Below are 24,470 nucleotides of genomic sequence, written 5' to 3'. Positions count from 1 at the left end.
TTGTTGGGCAATTTCTCCTGAGTACACCAATACCTCACATGTGGGGGTAAACCACTGTTTGGGCACATGGTAAGGCTCGGAAGGGAAGGAGCGCCATTTGACTTTTTGAATGAAAAATTATCTCCATCGTTAGCGGACACCATGTCGCGTTTGGAAAGCCCCTGTGTGCCTAAACATTGGAGCTCCTCCACAAGTGACCCCATTTTGGAAACTAGACCCCCCAAGGAACTCATCTAGAGGCATAGTGAGCACTTTAAACCCCCAGGTGCTTCACAAATTGATCCGCAAAAATGAAAAAGTACTTTTTTTTCACACAAAATTTATTTTAGCCTCAATTCTTTCATTTTCACATGGGCAACAGGATAAAATGGATCCTAAAATTTGTTGGGCAATTTCTCCTGAGTATGCCGATACCTCATATGTGGGGGTAAACCACTGTTTGGGTGCACGGCAAGGCTCGGAAGGGGAGGCGTGCCATTTGACTTTTTGAATGGAAAATTAGCTCCAATCGTTAGCGGACACCATGTCGCGTTTGGAGAGCCCCTGTGTGCCTAAACATTGGAGCTCCCCTACAAGTGACCCCATTTTGGAAACTAGACCCCCCAAGGAACTTATCTAGATGCATAGTGAGCACTTATAACCCCCAGGTGCTTCACAGAAGTTTATAACGCAGAGCCGTGAAAATAAAAAAATAATTTTTCTTTCCTCAAAAATGATTTTTAGCCCAGAATTTTTTATTTTCCCAAGGGTAATAGGAGAAATTGGACCCCAAATGTTGTTGTCCAGTTTGTCCTGAGTACGATGATACCCCATATGTGGGGGTAAACCACTGTTTGGGCGCACGGCAGGGCTCGGAAGGGAAGGCACGCCATTTGGCTTTTTGAATGGAAAATTAGCTCCAATCATTAGCGGACACCATGTCGCGTTTGGAGAGCCCCTGTGTGCCTAAACATTGGAGCTCCCGCACAAGTGACCCCATTTTGGAAACTAGACCTCCCAAGGAACTATTCTAGATGTGTGGTGAGCACTTTGAACCCCCAAGTGCTTCACAGAAGTTTATAACGCAGAGCCATGAAAATAAAAAATAATTTTTCTTTTCTCAAAAATGATTTTTTAGCCCACAATTTTTTATTTTCCCAAGGGTAATAGGAGAAATTGGACCCCAAAAGTTGTTTTCCAGTTTCTCCTGAGTACGCTGATACCCCATATGTGGGGGTAAACCACTGTTTTGGCACACGTCGGGGTTCGGAAGGGAAGTAGTGACGTTTTGAAATGCAGACTTTGATGGAATGCTCTGCGGGCATCAGGTTGCGTTTGCAGAGCCCCTGATGTGCCTAAACAGTAGGAACTCCCCACAAGTGACTCCATTTTGGAAACTAGACCCCCAAGGGAACTTATCTAGATGTGTGGTGAGCACTTTGAACCCCCAAGTGCTTCACAGAAGTTTATAACGCAGAGCCGTGAAAATAATAAATGTGTTTCCTTTCCTCAAAAATATTTTTTTAGCCCAGAATTTTTTATTTTTGCAAGAGTAACAGGAGAAATTGGACCCCAAAAATTGTTGTCCAGTTTCTCCTGAGTACGCTGATACCCCATATGTGGGGGTAAACCACTGTTTGGGTACATGCCGGGGCTCGGAAGGGAAGTAGTGACGTTTTGGAATGCAGACTTTGATGGAATGGTCTGCGGGCATCATGTTACGTTTGCAGAGCCCCTGATATGCCTAAACAGTAGAAACCCCCCACAAGTGACCCCATTTTGGAAACTAGACCCCCCAAGGAACTTATCTAGATGTGTGGTGAGCACGTTCAACCCCCAAGTGCTTCACAGAAGTTTACAACGCAGAGCCGTGAAAATAAAAAATCATTTTTCTTTCCTCAAAAAAGATGTTTTAGCAAGCAATTTTTTATTTTCACAAGGGTAACAGGAGAATTTGGACCCCAATATTTGTTGCCCAGTTTGTTGTGAGTACGCTGATACCCCATATGTGGGGGTAAACCACTGTTTGGGCACACGTCAGGGCTCGGAAGGGAAGTAGTGACATTTGAAATGCAGACTTTGATGGAATGGTCTGCGGGCGTCACATTGCATTTGCAGAGCCCCTGATGTGCCTAAACAGTAGAAACACCCCACAAGTGACCCCATTTTGGAAACTAGACCCCCGAAGGAACTTATCTAGATGTGTGGTGAGCACTTTCAACCCCCAAGTGCTTCACAGAAGTTTATAACGCAGAGCCGTGAAAATAAAAAATAATTGTTCTTTCCTCAAAAATTATGTTTTAGCAAGTAATTTTTTATTTTTACAAGGGTAACAGGAGAAATTGGACCCCAACAGTTGTTGCCCAGTTTGTCCTGAGTACGCTGATACCCCAAATGTGGGGGTAAACCACTGTTTGGGCGCACGTCGGGGCTTGGAAGGGTGGGAGCACCATTTGACTTTTTGAACGCAAGATTGGCTGGAATCAATGGTGGCGCCATGTTGCGTTTGGAGACCCCTGATGTGCCTAAACAGTGGAAACCCCTCAATTCTAACTTCAACACTAACCCCAACACACCCCTAATCCTAATCCCAACTGTAGCCATAACCCTAATCACAACCCTAACCCCAACACACCCCTAACCACAACCCTAACCGCAACACAACCGTAACCCTAATTCCAACCCTAATCCTAACCCTAATCCCAACCGTAACCCTAATCCCAACCCTAACCACAACTGTAACCCCAACACACCCCTAACCCTATGCGTAACCCTAACCACAAGCCTAATCTTAACCCTATTTCAAACCCTAGCCCTAATTCCAACCCTAACTCTAATTCCAACCCTAACCCTAAGGCTATGTGCCCACGTTGCGGATTCGTGTGAGATTTTTCCGCACGATTTTTGAAAAATCTGCAGGTAAAAGGCACTGCGTTTTGCCTGCGGATTTACAGCAGATTTCCAGTGTTTTTTTGTGCGGATTTCACCTGCGGATTCCTATTGAGGAACAGGTGTAAAACGCTGCGGAATCTGCACAAAGAATTGACATGCTGCGGAAAATACAATGCAGCGTTTCTGCACGGAATTTTCCGCACCATGGGCACAGCGGATTTGGTTTTCCTTAGGTGTACATGGTACTGTAAACCTGATGGAAAACTGCTTCGAATTCGCAGTGGCCAATCCGCTGCGGATCCGCGGCCAATCCGCTGCGGATCCGCGGCCAATCCGCTGCAGATCCGCTGCCGATCCGCGACCTATCCGCTGCAGATCCGCGGCCAATCCGCTGCAGATCCGCTGCGGATTCGCGGCCTATTCGCTGCGGATCCGCTGCGGATCCGCGGCCTATCCGCTGCGGATCCGCGGCCAATCCGCTGCGGATCCGCGGCCGATCCGCTGCGGATCCGCGGCCGATCCGCTGCGGATCCGCGGCCGATCCGCGGCGGATCCGCGGCCGATCCACGGCGGATCCGCGGCCAATCCGCTGCGGATCCGCTGCGGATCCGCGGCCTATCCGCTGCGGATCCGCGGCCGATCCGCTGCGGATCCGCGGCGGATCCGCGGCCAATCCGCTGCGGATCCGCTGCGGATCCGCTGCGGATCCGCTCTGTGTGCACATGCCATAACCCTACCCCTAACCCTACCCGTAACCCTAACCCTAACCCTACCCCTAGTTCTAACCCTAGTTCTAACCCTAGTGGAAAAAGAAAAAAAAATATTTTCTTTATTTTATTATTGTCCCTACCTATGGGGGTGATAAAGGGGGGGGTTTATTTATTATTTTTTTATTTTGATCGCTGTGGTAGAACCTACCACAGCGATCAAAATGTACTTTGTAATGAATCTGCCAGCCTGCAGATTCGGCGGGCGCACTGAGCATGCGCCCGCCATTTTGGAAGATGGCGGCGCCCAGGGAGAAGACCGGCCGACTTCGGGAGGCTCGGTAAGTATGCGGGGGTGGTGGGGGGGTGGATCGGAGCACAGGGGGGGGGATCGGAGGACGGGGGGAGCGGACAGGAGCACGGGGGAGCGGACAGGAGCACGGGGGAGCGAACAGGGGGACGGAGGGGGGTACCGGACAGAACGGAGGACTGGGGAGGAGATCGGGGGCGGTGGGGGGGGGCCAGAACATGATTTCCAGCCATGGCAGATGCTATTGCAGCATCGGCCATGGCTGGATTGCAATATTTCACCATTTTCATAGGTGAAATATTGCAAATTGCTCTGATTGGCTGTTGCACTTTCAACAGCCAATCAGAGCGATCGTAGCCACGTGGGGGCAAAGCCACCCCCCCTAGGCTGAAGTACAACTCCCCCTCTCCCTGCAGATCGGGTAAAATAGGAATTAACCCTTTCACCCGATCTGCAGGGATGCGATCATTCCATGACGCCGCATAGGCGTCATGGGTCGGGAAGGGGTTAATGGTGCATTCTGTGGTCATCTCTGGTATCCCCATAATTTAACAAAATAGGGGCATGGAAGAAAGTAAATGAGGTGGAGACGTGGCCAAGCAACAGTGATGGTATATTCATTGTAGCTAACGGAGAAGGGAAACATTGAGCCGTATCAATATCTCCCAAACTATAACGTAAAGATGGTGAGGCCAACCTCTATTGTCCTGATAGGCACCGCTTCCATGCTTAGGACTCCCACATATCAGACATTTATGGTGCTTTCTATATGCATTAAAGGCGCTGTCTTGTGGTGTTAGTCTGAAGTCCCTGTCTGTAAATCCTTAGTGTGCGTGCACTGCACACTGTCAGGATTCTCTGGTGTTGCCCATGACAGTGGGTGGTCACATGACTGCAAGTATACAATGTGCAGAAACCCAAGTGTGACGACACAGAATTAGATCTTAGTTAACCAGACGTCTATTTTCAGCAAGCCAGGAAGAATAGATTTTTATCTATATGCTGAATTTGAATTTATATGTTTCTTTCTGGTTTGTGAAAAAAATAGACTTTTGTTTTTTTGTAAGCCTGTAATTACACAAGTTTGTGAACAGGTTAGCAAGTTGAGGATGAAATGGTCTCTAAAAAATATTGTAATTTTTTAGATTTAAAAAATTCCAAAATGCGAAATGGATCAATACAAAAGTTTGTGCACCCTCCATGGTTAGTACTACCTAGTAGCACCCCTTTTTGCAAGTATACCAGCTTGTAACCGCTTTTCGTAGCCGGACAACAGTCTTTCAGTTTGAGGGATTTTCATCCATTTTTCCTTGTAGAATTCCTCCCGTTCTGTGAGATTCCTGGGTCGTCTTGCTTCCTCTGCTAATTTTAGGTCTAGACACAGATATTCAATGATGTTCAGATCAGGGAACTGTGAGGGCCATTGTAAAACCTTCAGTTTGCGCCTTTCGAGGTTGTCTATTGTGGATTGTGACTTGTGTAGGATCATTACCCATTTGTAGCAGCCATCCTCTTCCTCTTCCTCTTTTCACCTTCAGCTTTTTTACAGATGATGTTATGTTTTGGTGAAATTTCATTGAATCTATTCTTCTCTCTACCCGTGAAATATTCCCATTGGCTGAAACACAACCCTAAAGCCGAATTGATCCACCCCCATGCTTAATGGTTGGCGTGATGTTCTTTTCCTGAAATTCTGTGCATTTTTTTTCTACACACTTACCTCTGATCATTGTGGCCACAGAGATCTATTTTATCCTCATCAGTCCACAGGACTTGGACAAATGCATCAGCATCAGCTTGTTTAGATGTTCCTTTGCATACGTCTGACCCTGAATTCTATGGTGAGGACAGGATCCAGAGATAAACAACTGGTAACCAACAATTGAGGAGTAGTGGTGAGAGGAGCTGCCTAATAAACCCCCTGCTGTCTAGGGATAGGCTGGTGAAGGCAAACCCTGCAGGACATAGCACAGTTAAATTCCTGCAGGATCTGGCTAAGCCTCCCTATAGCCAGGTGGAGACTCACTAGGAGTAGAGCTGGCAGTGAACATGAGGCAGCTTGGGGAGATGGTCTGATGCTGGGGAAGCAGAGCGGTGAACGCAGTGAGTAGGGTGGCGCTGCAAAGGTGTGCGAGATGCAGGCTTTACACATTCCTCCCATCATTTGATTCATAAAGGACATTTTTTGATTTGCCTCATTTCCAATAGCTTTTTTCATGTAATTCTGAATAAAGCTGGCACATTTTTAGAATGACTAGACTGCAGTATTAATTGTAAAGACACCGTCCGCTCCATCTTACCTTGTCATATTCAGTGTCAAACTCCATCACATCCCTCTGAAGAATGATTACAGACTGGGATAGCCGGCTAATAAGATCTGGCTGTATACAGCTCAGCTCATCTTGAACAGATACCTAAAACAGGACAGATAACTCATCATTGGGCTTAATAGGTGGCTACAAACAAAACTGTGCAATCACTGACTATCATGGTTTGTCTGCTTCAGGCCACTCATCGGTGTAAATCCAGGATGTAATGCACTGATAGAGGGGGCTCCACAGCCTGGACCGGCTCTGGTGAGCCCGGCTATGCAAGTTACTGAATCCTTAATGACTGAATAATAATTTTCTCCCTTTTTACACTGGTGTTGACCATTTTTTGATTGTCATAGCTATATGAGGCTCTGGTGTTGGTACACATACATTAATATTAACATTTGGTACATTATTAATTTTCATTATGGCAACAGTGTGCAAGTCATTTCTATAATGATTTTTTACTTACTCTTTTTGTTAATGCAATTAATTTATTAATTTACTGACCCTACGTTTTGCTTAGGTGATTCTTAACTGTTAAGTATAGGAATATATATAGGTTGGGCTCCCTAACACAAGCCAACATGGCCAGACAACCCTAGGGGTTCTTAGTAGACCACGTGCTCTCTGCTCTTCCAAGGTAAGGACTTCAATGGCATCACAATCCATGTGATGGAAAGGGGCCCCTTTAGTGCCTCCGACCTCAGCAGTAATTTGCTGTCGGGGTTATTAGGGATGAGTCTAGTACTGTTTCTATGCTCTGGGGGCAAACAATTATGGTGCATGTCCATTGTCCGGATTACATCCGGATTAGCTGCAGATTGAACGCTGCGTACAACCGCAGCGTTCAACCTGCAGCGTCCAGATGTTACCGCATCGGGGAGTTGATTTTATGAAATCCCGTCTCCACTATGCGCGCGAACATGCATCCAGCGGCCCTGTGTTTCCAGACATGCGGCGCGTCTTTTTAGAATGCAGCATGTCTGTTTACCTTGCGGCGACGCTTCGTCGCCACAAGATAAATAACTGGGTCCTATGTATAGGGTGCGGAGATTCCGGATGTGTGCAATGAACACACTTGGAATCACAGAAGGGGGCGGCACTTTGGACGGAGCGGGTTTTCCGCTCCGTCCAAAGGGCCGAGAGTCCGGACAGTGGACAGGCACCCTTAACGTTTCATTTCACAAACAGCAAGCAGAGAACATAGCCAAAGTACTCTAACACTGAAGATTGCAGGTGTGTTTTGGTGTTTTTTTTTTTTTTCGATTTGCTTGCCCTTATCCACATACACTCACCGGCCACTTTATTAGGTACACCATGCTAGTAACGGGTTGGACCCCTTTTGCCTTCAGAACTGCCTCAATTCTTCGTGGCATAGATTCAACAAGGTGCTGGAAGCATTCCTCAGAGATTTTGGTCCATATTGACATGATGGCATCACACAGTTGCCGCAGATTTGTCGGCTGCACATCCCAAAGATGCTCCATACAAGGCAGGATGGATCCATGCTTTCATGTTGTTTACGCCAAATTCTGACCCTACCATCCGAATGTCACAGCAGAAATCGAGACTCATCAGACCAAGCAACGTTTTTCCAATCTTCTACTGTCCAATTTCGATGAGCTTGTGCAAATTTTAGCCTCAGTTTCCTGTTCTTAGCTGAAAGGAGTGATACCCGGTGTGGTCTTCTGCTGCTGTAGCCCATCTGCCTCAAAGTTCGACGCACTGTGCGTTCAGAGATGCTCTTAGGCCTACCTTGGTTGTAACGGGTGGCGATTTGAGTCACTGTTGCCTTTCTATCAGCTCGAACCAGTCTGCCCATTCTCCTCTGACCTCTGGCATCAACAAGGCATTTCAGCCCACAGAACTGCCGCTCACTGGATTTTTTTTCTTTTTCGGGCCATTCTCTGTAAACCCTAGAGATGGTTGTGCGTGAAAATCCCAGTAGATCAGCAGTTTCTGAAATACTCAGACCAGCCCTTCTGGCACCAACAACCATGCCACGTTCAAAGGCACTCAAATCACCTTTCTTCCCCATACTGATGCTCGGTTTGAACTGCAGGAGATTGTCTTGACCATGTCTACATGCCTAAATGCACTGAGTTGCTGCCATGTGATTGGCTGATTAGAAATTAAGTGTTAACAAGAAGTTGGACAGGTGTACCTAATAAAGTGGCCAGTGAGTGTATATATCAAAAAGGAGTCTATTGTGGCACCATTGACACCAGACCAGAAGTGATTACAACAAATGTAAAGTTAAAACATAAATATTTATTGATAATCAATTAAAATAATAAATGGATATAAAAATCAACAGGACTAAAACCTCCATAAAGAAGAAGAGAAACAACATACTATCTTAGCACAATGGTATGAAAGGGTATGAGAAAATAATAATATTATCAGTATATTAATATGAAGGTTATGGAATAGCAAATATATTATAAATTCAATTGTAATATATGGTATTATTAATATGGGATTCAACAGACAAAAAATGCAATGACTCAAGATAATTATAGCAATAGTGGTAGACTAATGAATCCAAAAGGATATTTCAAAGTCGAGATCAACCTAATGTAAGAAATAAATATACCAGTGTTCTGATCCCTTAAGCAAGCTATCCAAAAGGTAGAACACCGAGGTATCTGATAACATCACAATATATATACCTAATAATCACCAGCAGTGAGGCTAAAAATATGCCTCCAATGAATCGTTCATTACCTACGTAGGGCGGGTGAGTAGTTTGTGCGGCTGGTAGTGCTGGCCGCGAATGCCGGTAGCAGGGCTGTGCTCTCCCTCCCGCCCGGCCCTATGTAGGTAATGAATGATTCATAGGAGGCATATTTTTAGCCTCACTACTGGTTATTATTACGTATATATATATTGTGATGTTATCAGATACCTTGGTGTACTACCTTTTCGATAGCTTGCTTAAGGGATCAGCATATTGGTATATTTATTTCTTACATTAGGCTGATTTCAACTTTGAAATATCCTTTTGGATTTCTTAGTCTACCACTATTACTATAATTATCTTGATTCATTGTATTTTTTGTCTATTGAATCCTATATGGATAATACCATATATTACAATTGAATTTATAATATATTAGCTATTCCATAACTTTCATATTGATATACTGATAATATTATTATTGTTCTCATACCCTTTAATACCATTGTGCTAAGATAATGTGTTGTTTCTCTCCTTCTTTATGGAGGTTTTAGTCCTGTCAAATTTAATATCCATTCATTATTTTAATTGATTATCAATAAAAATTTATGTTTTAACTTTACACTTGTTGGAATTCCTTCTGGTCTGGAGGCAATGGTGCCACAACAGACACCTTTTTGATATACATTGTTTGAAGTGTCTAAGGACTAATTACCTTCTGGACACATAGGTATAATTGCCTTATCCACAGTAGACTAATGTGTTGGGTTGTGTGATTGTGTGTGAGGCCGGCTTTACACCCAGTAGTTGATTTATCACAGTTACTGGCAGTGATCAGCCTCTAATACAAGCAGTAGGTAATATTCTGTATTATAGGGCAAGCCCCTTTCTAGGACGGCGGGTGTACCTAAATTAGTAATAATCATTTACATTACAGGTAACACTTACTACTTTAGAAACAAGTTTTGTGAAAGAATATCTCAAAGCATCGACAACTTCAGTCTCTTCTCTTGCGACATTAACTTGAAATCTACTTAAGATGGCGTACGCTTCCTAAAAAAAGAAAGTAATATAGTTACACCGTGATCCGTGAGAAGCAAGTCATCATGCGTAGGTCGAATCTTCTCACCTCCACAGGGCCCACGCCCTGGTCTATACGTATTTCATTCTCTCTGATGATAGTCAGAGCCTTCAGTACAGACTGCACATCATCTAAATCAAGAATCGGACGAGATAATATCTTCATATACTCGCTTATAAACTCGGCAATGCTCGTCATCTTTGTCTTGTATTCTTCGTTCAGGTATCTGCATAAGAGCAGTTTCCACGCTTTGGCCTTGGTAATTATGGAGGCTTTAATGGGAGCTAAAATAGAAAGTGATGGGAGTAAAATGTAAATTCTCGCTAGATACAACCAAGTATTATGGAATGTTTTCAGCACAGAACGTATTGCGGCTGATCCTCAGTAGGGAATCTATTTACCAGGATCTACTGCTGGACGATATCAGGACGTACCTGTGCGAAGTTCGATGAATCCTACAGGTATAGGTGAGCTTATCTGACCTATGTCTTGTTCTATCACATCGTAATATACAATTCTTTCTTTGATTTCATCCAGAGTTTGGTTTTCAGTCACATATTCCTGCAGGAAGTAAATGGGTGGATGTGAATTGTCGAGACTAAGAACATTCAATCTTTAGGCAAAGTAGATCACAAGAGTCCAGTGAGTGGTTCCAAGGTGGCAAGTGCTTTGGCATTCATCATTAAATTGTAGCGCTGGCATCCCTGCACACTTCTTAACTACCCAGGCAAGGACGCCGACTTATTCATTGCTGTGGACCCCGTACTGCACTCCCTTCTCCTTAGGGAGTACGTGCCCCCGCTCAGTTAAAAGGAACAGCGTGCGCCATCTTAAAGTGTCCCAGCCCATGGCTGGGGGACACGTATTATTTAAGGCACCTCCACCTGACGGGAGGTGCCTGAGAAACATGGTTAGTTTGTTCTTAACATCATTGCGAGTTGTCAGGTCACCAGTACCTGCCAGTCAGTCTGCCCGTACTTGCCTTTTATCCTTGTATTCCAGTCGTGCCCGCTTGCCTGTATATCATTCGTGCCCGCCAACACTTGCCTTCACCAGCTGTGCCAGTCTGTATACCAGTCATACCTGCCAGCACCAGCCGTATATACCTGCACCAGCCGTGCCAGTCTGTAAACCAGCCATACCTGCCTGCACCAGCCATCTCAGTCTGTATACCAGCCGTGCCAGTCTGTATACCTGCCTGCATCAGCCATGCCAATCTGTACACTAGCTGCTCCTGCCTGCACCAGCCATGCCAGTCTGTATATCAGTGGTACATTCCTGCACCTGCCATGCCAGTCAGCATACCAGCCGTACCTGTCTACACCTGCAGTGTCTCCCAGTGTTCCTGTCATGCCTGCCTGTACTTGTCAAGTCCATCCTTTGTTGGCAGTTCCATCTACCTGCCCCTTTCAGGGTCAGCTGCTGTGCGTCTGAGGTCTGTCCTGGAATAGCACTTGCCGCTCATCGGCAGCCAAGTTTAACTCCGCCATCAGGGGCTCTATCGAAAAGTCATGTGGTCGCGTAGTCATGCCCCTCCAGGCTCTCCTCAGATCACTGCACAGTGGTTCCACCACCACCGTTACAAAACCTTACCCCTTGTTAATTGACAGCAACAGAGCCGAGCAACCAACATATCGTGCAGGGAAATCCCATCAATCATAATCAAGGAGGAGACGATGGGTGATAGGGTGTTAGATATGGAAGCAAGAGCACCAGTTATTACTAAATTATTCAAGGTAGGAATACAGACTTTCAGTGAAGACACCCAAATTAGTAAGGGGACTTATTTTCATGTGAAAAAATATGCAAAAAACTTGTAGCAGCAAGCCCAGAGACCCATCTGTAGACTGTTTTGGAGTTTTTGCCCTCATCAGTACAGCTCCAAGCTGAGGCGGGGCTCTTCAATGAGCTAATTTTTCCTTTAACCCAAAACTTATTGGACATTATTTCAATACCCTGACTAGGACACCTATTTATTTAGTTATACATGTGCTGCTTTTGGCAAGTTGCACCATTCACCATACAATCATCCAGCTATGTTATAGACACTTAGCTGCTGCTTCCAGCACAACTGTGAACACGAGACCAGAAGAGAAATGTTCCTGTGTGACTAGGAGGAGTCGCATTAGTTTAAAATGTTTCTTACACGAGTTGTGTCACAATAGTCCTAGGAAGAAAAAAGAAACAACGGTGCTATCCAAGCGTAGTGAGTTTGTGTCCAATATTATAAAGCTAGAAGCAGTGTAAACTCACCTGGTATAGTTGTGCTGATTAGTGTAGTTGTGCTGATTGGTGTAGTTGTGCTGATTGGTGTAGCTGTGCTCATTGGTGTAGCTGTGCTCACTGGTATAGCTGTGCTGATTGGTGTAGCTGTGCTGATTGGTGTAGCTGTGCTGATTAGTGTAGCTGTGCTGATTGGTGTAGCTGTGCTGATTGGTGTAGCTGTGCTGATTGGTGTAGCTGTGCTGATTAGTGTAGTTGTGCTGATTGGTGTAGCTGTGCTCATTGGTGTAGCTGTGCTCATTGGTGTAGCTGTGCTCATTGGTATAGCTGTGCTGATTGGTGTAGCTGTGCTGATTGGTGTAGCTGTGCTGATTGGTGTAGCTGTGCTGATTGGTGTAGCTGTGCTGATTGGTATAGTTGTACTGATTGGTGTAGTTGTGCTGATTGAGGAACAACTCCCATTTCAGTTTAGAATCAAATATAAGAGATTGCAGCCATTCCCAGAGAAACAGGGAAAACTGCTTCCTTGATTTGACCACGATAGAAGATCAGAATGAAAACCAGGATCAGCGCTGTCTTGTGATGACCACGTTTGGTAGGTTGTTTCAATGAGCATTTAATGAAGACTAAGATTCATTTTAAAAGGTTAAAAACAAAGTATCCACAAGCGTTTCAGCTGCACAACAGCCTTCTTGAGGTATTTTTTAGGAATGTATTTGTCCAACCATATATTCTCTACCAGCAAATAGGGAAAGTAACAGAGGGTAAGGGGCGTGCATATATAAATTCCTCTTTAGTTTGCAAATGTATTTTTACTGTGACAATCTGACAATAATCCTATTTTTACAGAGCAAAAAACAGAAATTCAAAACTGAAATACCCCTGGTTGTTAAGGGGTTAACAAAACTGATGACCTTGAAAACAGGCTACGCAAAAACAATATACATTTGATGGGGGTGCCAGAAAAAGTGACGGTTGCAACCCCTGGAGAATTTTTTGAAAAATGTCTCATGTCTACCTTTAGCAAAGATACTCTATCTCCTTCAGTTGCCATAGAGCGAGCACACAGAGTTCCCACCAGGCCTCCACCACCAGGGGCACCCTCGAGACCCATTTTGATTAAATCGTTGCATTATAAGGACAGGGACACTATTCTCCATAAGGCCAGAATAAAAGAAATCTATGTTCCCAGATTTCTTGGCTGAAACCCAAAGATGGGTGCAATTCACAGATGTTAAAAGGCGACAGATCACTGAGCTTACCACATACTGTGCTATACGCTGCTCGTCTCAGGGTGGTGGCTTTTGATGACGTTCAGTTCTATGAATCCACCAAAGATGACCTACGCTGACTGGATGAAAATGAGTGCAAAATAAGGGAACAAAGGAAGTCGCCTAACTCATTATATTCATATAGTTTATGACCCCACATAAATAATACCGAAAAGCCTTCCCCTTGGAAAATGACGATGATTGTGGATCCTGGAAAACCAAGTTTACAGGGGAAGATACTTTCCCCTTTTCTTCCTACTCCCTCATTTCTATCACTGTTTCTAATAACACCCGAGACAGAATTTAAACATCTTCTTTCAGGACGGAGACTTTATCGGCCTCTATTCTCTTTGTAGGAGAGGAATGTTCTTGTTCTTTTACAGTTTTCCTAGTGTGACTACTTTATTGTTCTTTCAATGTTGTTGTTTTATGTTTACTCATCTGTTTCAGGTTACAGGACTTGGGTTTTTAAAGGAAATGAATATGTCCTTGGACACTGTTATTTACGATTAGTTTCTCTGAATGGAGGATACATGTGCAACATATAACCTGATATTACAAAACGACTATCAAAGTATATTGATATCATTGCATGAAATATAAGGAGTTTGGGAAATGCAACAAACCTGTGCGTTTTTTCGTGGTTAAAACAATATTGTTCTGCTATTATATATTTATCTGAATCATACTGTATGTCACAAAAGAAAACACTGGGTGAATCCACATAACATGGACAGGAGATCAGTATCACTCAACTAGCTCATCACATGCAAGGAGAGTGAGCAAATACCCATTACCTGGATAAAATCACTAATAGATACCGAGGGACGGTTTGTTTGTGTAATCTGTACCATTTATGATCTAATGACACTGCTAGTGGCTATATAAATATTCCTCCCCCATACTCTGGTGAAGTTTTAAAAAAAAGTTCTCTATGTTATATACGCCAGTTTTGATAATAGGGGATTTTAATAATTATATGAATGCCTATTAGTATAAATTCCACAAGGGAACAATACAGCTGAACGCATTCCAATCTCATTAGCCAAAGTTATATCGGGAATTGGATATCAGGATTTATGGAGAATGAATCATTTAGATGTGAAACAATTCTTGTGCTACTCAGCGACTCCCCATTCTCTTTCCCGGATTGATCTGGCTATCGGGTCTGAAGCGATGCTGACCTGGGTTCATCAGGTGGAATATCTGAGCAGGAGTGTATCTGACCATATCCCCTTAAAAGTTAAAATTAATAGTAGCCTCAAAGTAGTGGGAAACAAACTTCCCTGGCGTTCACAGGGAACCTGTGATCAGGATTGTTCACAGGAACTACAGACAGTGTCAGGTCAGCGCCGTTATACTGATTACACTGATACCTGGTGATGAAATCCATCTTGTGGTTGTTTTTTAATCTTTACTTTCAGTTTTGAGTTAATGATTAGAGATGAGCCACTTTGATTGGGTCAGGGCTTATTTGGCAAACTATAGCACTTACCGAATAAGCTGCAGAGGGAACTCGGCATCCTGAATCGCTCCGGCCGATCAGCTGTTCTGAGCCGCAGCTACATGTAATGTGACTGTTAAACAGCTGTGATACATGCAGCTGCGGTGCCGAACAGCTGACGCAATCCAGGTATCCGAGTTTAATCTGAGCTTATTCAGCAAGCGCTATAGCTTGCCGAATAAAAGGGAACCCGAGCCAATTCGCTCATCTCTAATCAGTATAATGGCACTGACCTGACACTGTGTGTAGGTTACTGTGCACAATCCTGCTGACAGGTTCCCTTTAAATCCCTTGTGGCTACAACTAATCGACAACTCCCTTGTAAATTAAATCCCTGAATATATTAGACTAAATGCCAACTCTGCATCCAAATTTATAATTTTGGAATCTATGAAAGCATAATACAAGAGGGCTGCTTATTAGGGATATTAGAAAGCAAACATCCAAATCTAAAACACTACACGGGAATCTTCAAAATAATGATAGAAACTGAAAAACTTCATATAACAACTCCAAATAATATAATCTTGAGTAACTGGGAGGCCTCTGGGAAAATATGACCATCTTGTGGCTACAGCAGATAATAAAAATATTTAGAGTCAGGTGAAAGAGTCGGACACCTGTTAGCAACCATAGTAAGATCCCAAGAGGGAACTTCTCATATATCCTATCTATATAATATTAGGGGAGATTGTGTAAAAAGGAAAAAGGATATTATAGAAGTGGAATATTATATAAATATATACAAACCTATGTTTACTGGGTGTCAGGACTCTGAACATTTTTTACCTTTTGTGCATTACTGCCCTTTTCCAAGATGGCGTCTTTGGTCTCATGTGCACTGTGTCTTCCTGCTATAAAACTCCACCCCAGCCTTCAGTCTGTGCTAGAGTATTCTGCCTTGCATCCAGCTCCTGACCTCTGATTACTTCCTGGCTATACACCTGCTCCTGTGAACCTGTGTGGTGATCCTGCTACTCTGCTCTGAGTTCCTGCTGCATACACAAGTTTCCAGTAATCCTCCTTCATCTGCTGCTCGTGTTTACTTCATCTGCATTTGCTGGTCATGTAAGCTATTGCTGCTTTGCAATAACCTGAGACTATTACCCAGGCCTCGCTGGTTGAGCTAAGATATGATTTGAACTGCCTTATAAGCATATCTATCTGTGCCTGGACTAAAACAAGGATTTATTCGTGTCAAGTATCCTCAAGAATAACTGTGCTTTATAGACTTTCTGCGTGATTGCATTTTCCTCTGAAGTTTCCTATAGACTGCTGAGCTGCGTTTATTATCTGCACCAAGTGTTGTGGACTTGAGTTTCTCTCTGCACCTGTTTGAATCACCGTGTGATAATATAGACTTTACCACTTATAAAACTGTGTCCTGTAGTTGTCTTGTTCCACGCAAAGAGTCTCCTGAGTTATCCCCTATAATTATTACACTGGGACTCCGATAGAAATAGATACTTAGATGATATCACTTTATCTAGTCTATCAGTGGAGGAGGGAGCGATTCTAGATGAGCCGTTATCTTTGGAGGAGCTCGAGATTGCTTTGCAGTCCATTTCTAATGGAAAAGCACAGGGTGCTGATGGATTACTGGGGGAACTATATAAAAAATACTCTGAACTATTATTATCCCAGCTGTTATCAGTATTTGAAGCAGCTGTCGAGGCTTGTCACTTACCAGGATCTATTGCTGAAGCCATAATCGTTGTAACACTAAAAAAGGGGAAAGATCCATCCAGAATAGACTCGTAGAGACCCATTTCTCCCCTTCGGGTGGATGTAAAAATTATTGCCAAGGCTTTATAGCACAGGCGTCTGAGGGTTATCACAACTATCATTTATACTGAGCAAACTGGATTCATGCCAAACAGATCTACTGCTAGGAGTCTAAGGAGGCTGTTCCTGAATCTCCAGCTATCTTCTAAGGAGACTGGGGATGGGACCTTTTTGTCTCGATGCCGCTAAGGTTTTCGATAACAAGAAATGGAATTTTTTTAGACGGGTAATGAACAAAATGGCGGTGCGGCTATAATTTATGTCATATGTGAAACTATTATACAGGTCCTTCTCAAAAAATTAGCATATAGTGTTAAATTTCATTATTTACCATAATGTAATGATTACAATTAAACTTTCATATATTATAGATTCATTATCCACCAACTGAAATTTGTCAGGTCTTTTATTGTTTTAATACTGATGATTTTGGCATACAACTCCTGATAACCCAAAAAACCTGTCTCAATAAATTAGCATATTTCACCCGTCCAATCAAATAAAAGTTTTTTTTAATAACAAACAAAAAAACCATCAAATAATAATGTTCAGTTATGCACTCAATACTTGGTCGGGAATCCTTTGGCAGAAATGACTGCTTCAATGCGGCGTGGCATGGAGGCAATCAGCCTGTGACACTGCTGAGATGTTATGGAGGCCCAGGATGCTTCAATAGCGGCCTTAAGCTCATCCAGAGTGTTGGGTCTTGCGTCTCTCAACTTTCTCTTCACAATATCCCACAGATTCTCTATGGGGTTCAGGTCAGGAGAGTTGGCAGGCCAATTGAGCACAGTAATACCATGGTCAGTAAACCATTTACCAGTGGTTTTGGCACTGTGAGCAGGTGCCAGGTCGTGCTGGAAAATGAAATCTTCATCTCCATAAAGCATTTCAGCCGATGGAAGCATGAAGTGCTCCAAAATCTCCTGATAGCTAGCTGCATTGACCCTGCCCTTGATGAAACACAGTGGACCAACACCAGCAGCTGACATGGCACCCCACACCATCACTGACTGTGGGTACTTGACACTGGACTACAGGCATTTTGGCATTTCCTTCTCCCCAGTCTTCCTCCAGACTCTGGCACCTTGATTTCCGAATGACATGCAAAATTTGCTATCATCAGAAAAAAGTACTTGGGACCACTTAGCAACAGTCCAGTGCTGCTTTTAAGTGGCTTTACCTGGGGAATGCGGCACCTGTAGCCCATTTCCTGCACACGCCTGTGCACGGTGGCTCTGGATGTTTCCACACCAGACTCAGTCCACTGCTTCCTCAGGTTCCCCAAGGTCTGGAATCGGTCCTTCTCCACAATCTTCCTCAGGGTCCGGTCACCTCTTCTCGTTGTACAGCGTTTTCTGCCACATTGTTTCCTTCCAACAGACTTACCATTGAGGTGCCTTGATACAGCACTCTGGGAACAGCCTATTTGTTGAGAAATTTCTTTCTGGGTCTTACCCTCTTGCTTGAGGGTGTCAATGATGGCCTTCTTGACATCTGTCAGGTCGCTAGTCTTACCCATGATGGGGGTTTTGAGTAATGAACCAGGCAGGGAGTTTTTAAAAGCCTCAGGTATCTTTTGCATGTGTTTAGAGTTAATTAGTTGATTCAGAAGATTAGGGTAATAGGTCGTTTAGAGAACCTTTTCTTGATATGCTAATTTATTGAGACAGGTTTTTTGGGTTATCAGGAGTTGTATGCCAAAATCATCAGTATTAAAACAATAAAAGACCTGACAAATTTCAGTTGGTGGATAATGAATCTATAATATATGAAAGTTTAATTGTAATCATTACATTATGGTAAATAATGAAATTTAACACTATATGCTAATTTTTTGAGAAGGACCTGTATATATACAAACCCGGGAGCTAGAGTAAAAGCTAATGTCTGCCTGTCGGAGGTGGTGGAGTTGGCGAGGGGCGTTGGCCTGTTTTCTGAGGGCCTCTCCTGATATAACTGGGTTCAGATGTGGCGGGATAGAGGAAAGAGTGTCGTTATATGCTGATGACATGTTGATTTACTTTGGGAATACTCAAAAATCTATGGTGCCTGTAATGAATATTATCACAGAAGGTGGGAAATGGTCTGATTTACTGATTAACTGGGATAAGTCAGTATTGATCCCGGTGGACAGTGGTTTGGATATATCAATTGTTGAAAGAATGAAAATTAAAATAGTTCACAAATTCAAATATTTGTGAATTCATATAAGAGTAAAACCACTGGATTATATTGAACTTAATCTGAACCCTCTTCTGGACAAATTTGTTATGAAAATCAAAGCATGGTGTAAATTACCCATGTCAGTCATAGGTAGGGGTAACTTTGGGAGGATTTGCAATTCCAAACGCATGGATTTATTTCCCTGCTTTTCAACTTCAACAGATAACAGGGTGGAGGCGTGAAACAGAAAATGACAGCGGCGAAGATGATCACAGAAAGTGCACCTTGGAAAATACTGATAATATTGGTGGAGGCCGGGAGTCAGAATATAAATGGGTCTGTGTATACAACCCTGGCCATGGTATTCAAAGATTGGAATAGAGGAAAAAACATTATGGGGATTGAAGGTAACACCAAATTAATACCCCTGTGGTATAATAATAAACTGCTGGAACTTCTTAAACTGCAACATTTTTCAGAATGGGGACAAAAGGGTATTAATACGATAAATCACATCTTAAAAGAGGGCACCCTCAGGAGGATTGAACAATTACTATTAGATTTTAATCTGGCACACAACCAACTTTATAAGCACCTACAATTCAGACATGCCTTTAAAACACAAATAAAAACACAATCCATAAGTATAAACAATAATCCCTTTATTACAGTCGTAACAGGGACATCTTCCTCTAAATAATAAATATCCCTCATTTACAAATACCTAATATCAGACTTTCTGAAACAGTTAATGATGTCGGCCATTTAAATGTAGGACAAAGGAATACAATTATCGAACTTACTCCATACTTATCATTATGTGAAGTGCAAAATTCATCACAACTGTATCTCATACACAGAAAATGTAGAACTCTTATCTTCTATACAAAATAGGAATAAGATCAGATGACAAATGTCCAAGGTGTAAAACGGAAAATGCACACTTAATGCATATATTCTGGGAATACCGGGAATACCCTGCTCTGGGAAATTACTGGAAGGGGATATTTATGTTAATTCACAGAGTATATAATATTGACTTACAGATAAATCCTAAAATATCTATCCTGGGAATGCTTGAGGATAAACTGGATTTTGATCCGATACAAATATGTATCTCTGGAATCTTATTCCAGGTCAGAAAGTGCATAACTATTCAAAGGATTTAAAGTACACCTCTGTCATTATCAAACTTTAAAAACAGAATGAATTCCATAATTAGAATGGAGAAGAACATACCGTATTTTCCGGCTTATAAGACGACTGGGCGTATAAGACGACCCACAACGTTTCCATTTAAAATATAGAGTTTTGGATATAATCGCCGTATAAGTCGGGGATCATCTTATATGCCAGGTGTCGTCTTATACGGCGTGTGCTGAGCTCTGCGGTCGCCGCATATGGTGCGGGGAGCAGTCCCAATGATGAGGTGCTTCACCGGGAAGGTGTAAGTGAATCAAGCCTGCCCTTGTATTCTATTACCTCCCTGCGAGATCTGAAAAGCAGAAAAGGGCGGGCCAGATGGGTGAAAGAGAAGGAGCCACTTCACTTCCATCCTCATGAGATTTGAGCGTCAGAGAAGGGCGGACCAGACGGGTGAAAGGAGGTAATAGGATGCAAGGGCGGGCTTGATTTACTTACACCTTCCCGGTGAAGCACGTCATCATCGGGACTGCTCCCAGCACCATATGCGGAGATCGCAGGGCTCCTCACCAGCCGTATAAGACGACACCTGACGTATAAGATGACCCCCGAATTTTGAGAAGATTTTCAGGGGTTAAAAAGTCATCTTATACGCCGGAAAATACAGTATATAAAAAAAGCAAGTGTCACTCGTGGTTTATTGCGACAGAAAGGAGCCAGAAGACTGCAGCGTCTGATTTCTCCTGCTCCTGCAGTAATTAGAAGCACTTCATCTTCATATTAAACAGTGCAGGTTCCTTTTAGCAGTGCAGGGGTTAATCTGCTCAGTTGAGAGCTCCTAGATGCTTTCCTGCATTAAGGCTCTCAGCTGCGCATGGTTATCCACTCCTATCTCCTATATAATCTGGGCCCTGGCTAGCACTCATTGTCAGAGTTAGCTTATGCTGCTTGGCTGGAGGTTGTTGTTGGTGGTTATTGGAGAAGGCGTTTGATGGATTTATCTGTGACTGTTGCTAGGTTTTGAGTGTGTGATAATTCTCTTTCTTCTCTTACTTTGGTTTAACCCCATCCTCCACTCCCCGCTGTATTCCTTTGATGTCTGTGAGTGTATAATTGTATGTTTAGCATTTTCCTTTATCCCTACTTGTATTACCTTGTTAGTCTGGTTGGTGTATTACGGTACACTACTAGTCACCTCTTCCCTGGGTGGGGGAAGGGTACAGACTGATGGCGGATTCAGGAGATAAGGCAAGGTACAAGGCTCTGGCGTCTTCACCATCAGAAGTACACCGTGGAACAGGGCGAGCTAGCGTTAGGGACAGGGAGTGAACCCCTTGTCCTGGGACACCCAACAACAAAGTCGTGACATAAAGGCTACGTGTAAATATGAAAAAGTCTGGGGTTCGTGGCTAGATACTCCTGGTCTACCATCCATGCAATTACTTAGGGATAGAATGATGGATTTACTGACTCCACTGTAAGCAAGATATACGTTATTGAAAGCTAACCCTAATTGATAAACATGAGGGGCTTTAGAATAGGCAATAATTCCTTTGAGATTTGTTTTTGCTTGTTCTTCTTTTCATATGTGTGTGACATATAAATGTTTAAATGTGTTTAGGTTTGGAAAATGTTTTTGTGGATAATAAAAATATACAATTAAAAAAAAAATCACCATTTTGAATAAATGCTCATTGAAGCAGCCTACCTGATTTGTCCTTGACTCACACATGGTCATCACAAAAACAGAGCTGATGTGGGTTTTCATTCCTGATGAGCAGAGTCACGTTATTGATGTATTTGATGCAGTTTTTTTTACTTGCAACATCAGAATAGAGACAAGGCAGGATGGCCATGGACATCGCTGTGCAGAAGTGGCCATTATCCAGAGATGCATTTTCACTGTCCCGGTCTTCTCATTTAATTGTTGTTTGCTATCATTACCTACCTCGTACCCAGCTTCCCGGCATAGTCTTCTTCATTCACATCCAGTCTAATAGATCAACTCCTCATACAAATGACACACCAAGAGACCATGCAAACACGAGAGGCTAATTTCATAGATTTACCTTTATTTTAGAATCTCTATCTTCGGTCCACAGGTTTCTGTAGTTTTCGAAGACTTCAAGTGCTTTCCTTGCATTGTCTTTTAGTAAATGCACAGAAGTAGACAGGAGCATGACAAGCTTAGAAATGGTCACACTCTGAGAAACACAGGAATAAAAGTTTCTCGCTGCACAGTCTTCTTTTATCATTTCTGCAAATAAGTAAATAAATGAAACCTGCACAACAAATGGTATGATTGCGAGGCAGAGAAAGGGAAATCGATTTTTCTTTCTTTCAGCCCCACCAGCCCGGCTCCCCAACCAGTCGATTCCCTAATTGTGAAGGGGCTGTGGACGGTGCTAGTTATGCAATATTAGAAAGCAAAAAAAAATATCAGCATGATGACTGCAGCTAATACATACTTTCATCTGCTCTTATTTGCCGCCCATAAACACTTGGATAGTTTGATGTGGTAAAATCTAGGTCAGAAGCACTTTCAGGCACCGTCCCCTGCTCCCACTGATAGACCCCGCGGTTCACTTCCAGTGCCATGTGCATCACATTATTTATCGCCTGCTGGATGTTGTCCAGGCTTGGAAGCATTACCTGTAAAGAAAACAGACTAAGTTGAAAATAAGAAGTTAGGACAGTAAATTTAGGTGAATCACAAGCCAGGACTCTGGTCGCCGTGAGAAGAAGATGATGAGGAAGACCCCCTAATGCACCATGATTACCATGTAAGAATGTATTCCTGATTTTATACTACATTTTATACCTCTGCCACATCTGCGATCAGAGAGGACACTGCCTGATCCGGTCTCACGCTACTGCACCACTTGATTGGCTTTGATTAGACCAGTTTTTGTGGTGCATTTTAAGCCACGTTTCCTTGCAAAAAAATGCACTTCATAAATGTGTCAGACTGGAAGTGAATGTGCCCCGATGTGTGCAGGATTATCCTCCAATATTATTTATACTTACAATGTCATCGACGACCAGGTGAACCTCTGTCGTCAGGAAGGGATTGTCACACTGATCAAAAGGGGCACTAAAATAAATGTGAGACAGGAAGATATGACCATGGCGGCACGTTAACAAGCTGGTGATGTTACCAAGCTTCATGTGACAGAGCTGAACTAATAAAAAGGAGTATTCCCATCTCTAAGCTCCTATCCTAATATGTAGTAGGTGTAATTACTGTACATTAATAATATCAGCAAATACCTCCAATTACAAATGTAGTATAGTTCTTCTGATTCTCTATGTCTCTTTCCTCATATGCAGGCATTGCAGGACCTTAGGTATCCATGGTTACGACCACTAGCAACTAGCTGTCACTTTATCAGTAGTCGTAACCATGGACACCTAAGGTCCTGCAATGCCTGCACATGAGGAAAGAGACATAGAGAATCAGAAAATCTATACTACGGTTCTAATTGTAGGTATTACTGATAATATACTACTACATATTCGGATAGGATGTTGGAGATGGGAATACTCCTTTAAGTCTAATTCTGCTTTTAAAATGACTAGTATTTAAAAATATACATATAAATCGAGTCACTTTACTAATAATTTCCGTTACCGTTATTCCTAGTTTTCGCGCAATTTTCCATATTTGTATTGAGAACTGCCAGGATATGGTCGTATGGCTATTTAATATGCTGTGACCAAGGCCAAGACCTCACTGTGAACGTCATGGCACAGAATCTATATATCGCTGGAGGGTTAGAGAAGTGGGACCCGGGACACAACTGTTAATAAAAAGATTAAATTTACATAAACTAATGCCGTTATATGAGTAATTGGTGACAGACAACCAGCAAAGATCTTTTAACACAAAGATGGATTCTTAAAGGGGTTGCCCGGGCTTTCTGTATCACTTGTGTGTGCAATATACTCCCTGTCAGCTTTCTGCATGGAGTCCTAGTGTCAGCTCTTTTGGAACTCCTAAAGTGAACCCGCAGAACCACGACAACGAACCTCCCAAGGGTGAGCTGGCCAGGTGCACCGCCCCCAATACAGGGAGTGTTAGGGGCAGGCCCGAGGGAGACTATTGCCGCAGAAGCTGATACCCGGGGACAGAAAATAGGAGCGAAAAGACGCAGAACTGGCTATAACGGAGACACAGGAGTGACTGGCAATGACTGAGACTAAGAATAGGCAGGATATGGCGGACGCCCAGGACAGACTGGATATGGCGGGAACACAGGACAGGCAGGGTATGGCGGAAACACAAGACAGGCAGGTTATGGTGGAATCACAGGACAGGCAGCTTATGGCGGAAACACAGGACAGGCAGGGTATGGCGGACGCACAGGACAGAGCAAGGTATGGCGAACGCACAGGACAGAGCAAGGTACAGAGG

The 24,470-nt window shown here is 43.2% G+C and overlaps 1 protein-coding gene across 6 annotated transcripts in view; it reads right to left on the bottom strand.

The window, feature by feature from the left end:
• DNAH8 (dynein axonemal heavy chain 8) overlaps window positions 1-24,470 on the bottom strand; it is a 411,047-nt gene that overhangs the window by 192,148 nt on the left and 194,429 nt on the right. For all 6 annotated transcript variants that reach the window (XM_077282008.1, XM_077282010.1, XM_077282011.1 and 3 more), the window contains 7 exons: window positions 23,084-23,150; window positions 22,525-22,708; window positions 22,126-22,313; window positions 10,399-10,525; window positions 10,013-10,248; window positions 9,832-9,936; window positions 6,189-6,302 (listed from right to left, as the gene is read on the bottom strand). In XM_077282008.1, the coding sequence (XP_077138123.1) occupies window positions 6,189-6,302; window positions 9,832-9,936; window positions 10,013-10,248; window positions 10,399-10,525; window positions 22,126-22,313; window positions 22,525-22,708; window positions 23,084-23,150 (1,021 nt within the window). The remainder of the gene's footprint in view (window positions 1-6,188; window positions 6,303-9,831; window positions 9,937-10,012; window positions 10,249-10,398; window positions 10,526-22,125; window positions 22,314-22,524; window positions 22,709-23,083; window positions 23,151-24,470) is intronic.

Source organism: Ranitomeya variabilis, chromosome 2 (assembly GCF_051348905.1).
Source record: "Ranitomeya variabilis isolate aRanVar5 chromosome 2, aRanVar5.hap1, whole genome shotgun sequence".
Lineage (NCBI taxonomy): Eukaryota > Metazoa > Chordata > Amphibia > Anura > Dendrobatidae > Ranitomeya > Ranitomeya variabilis.
This window is presented reverse-complemented; position numbering and strand designations above follow the sequence as displayed.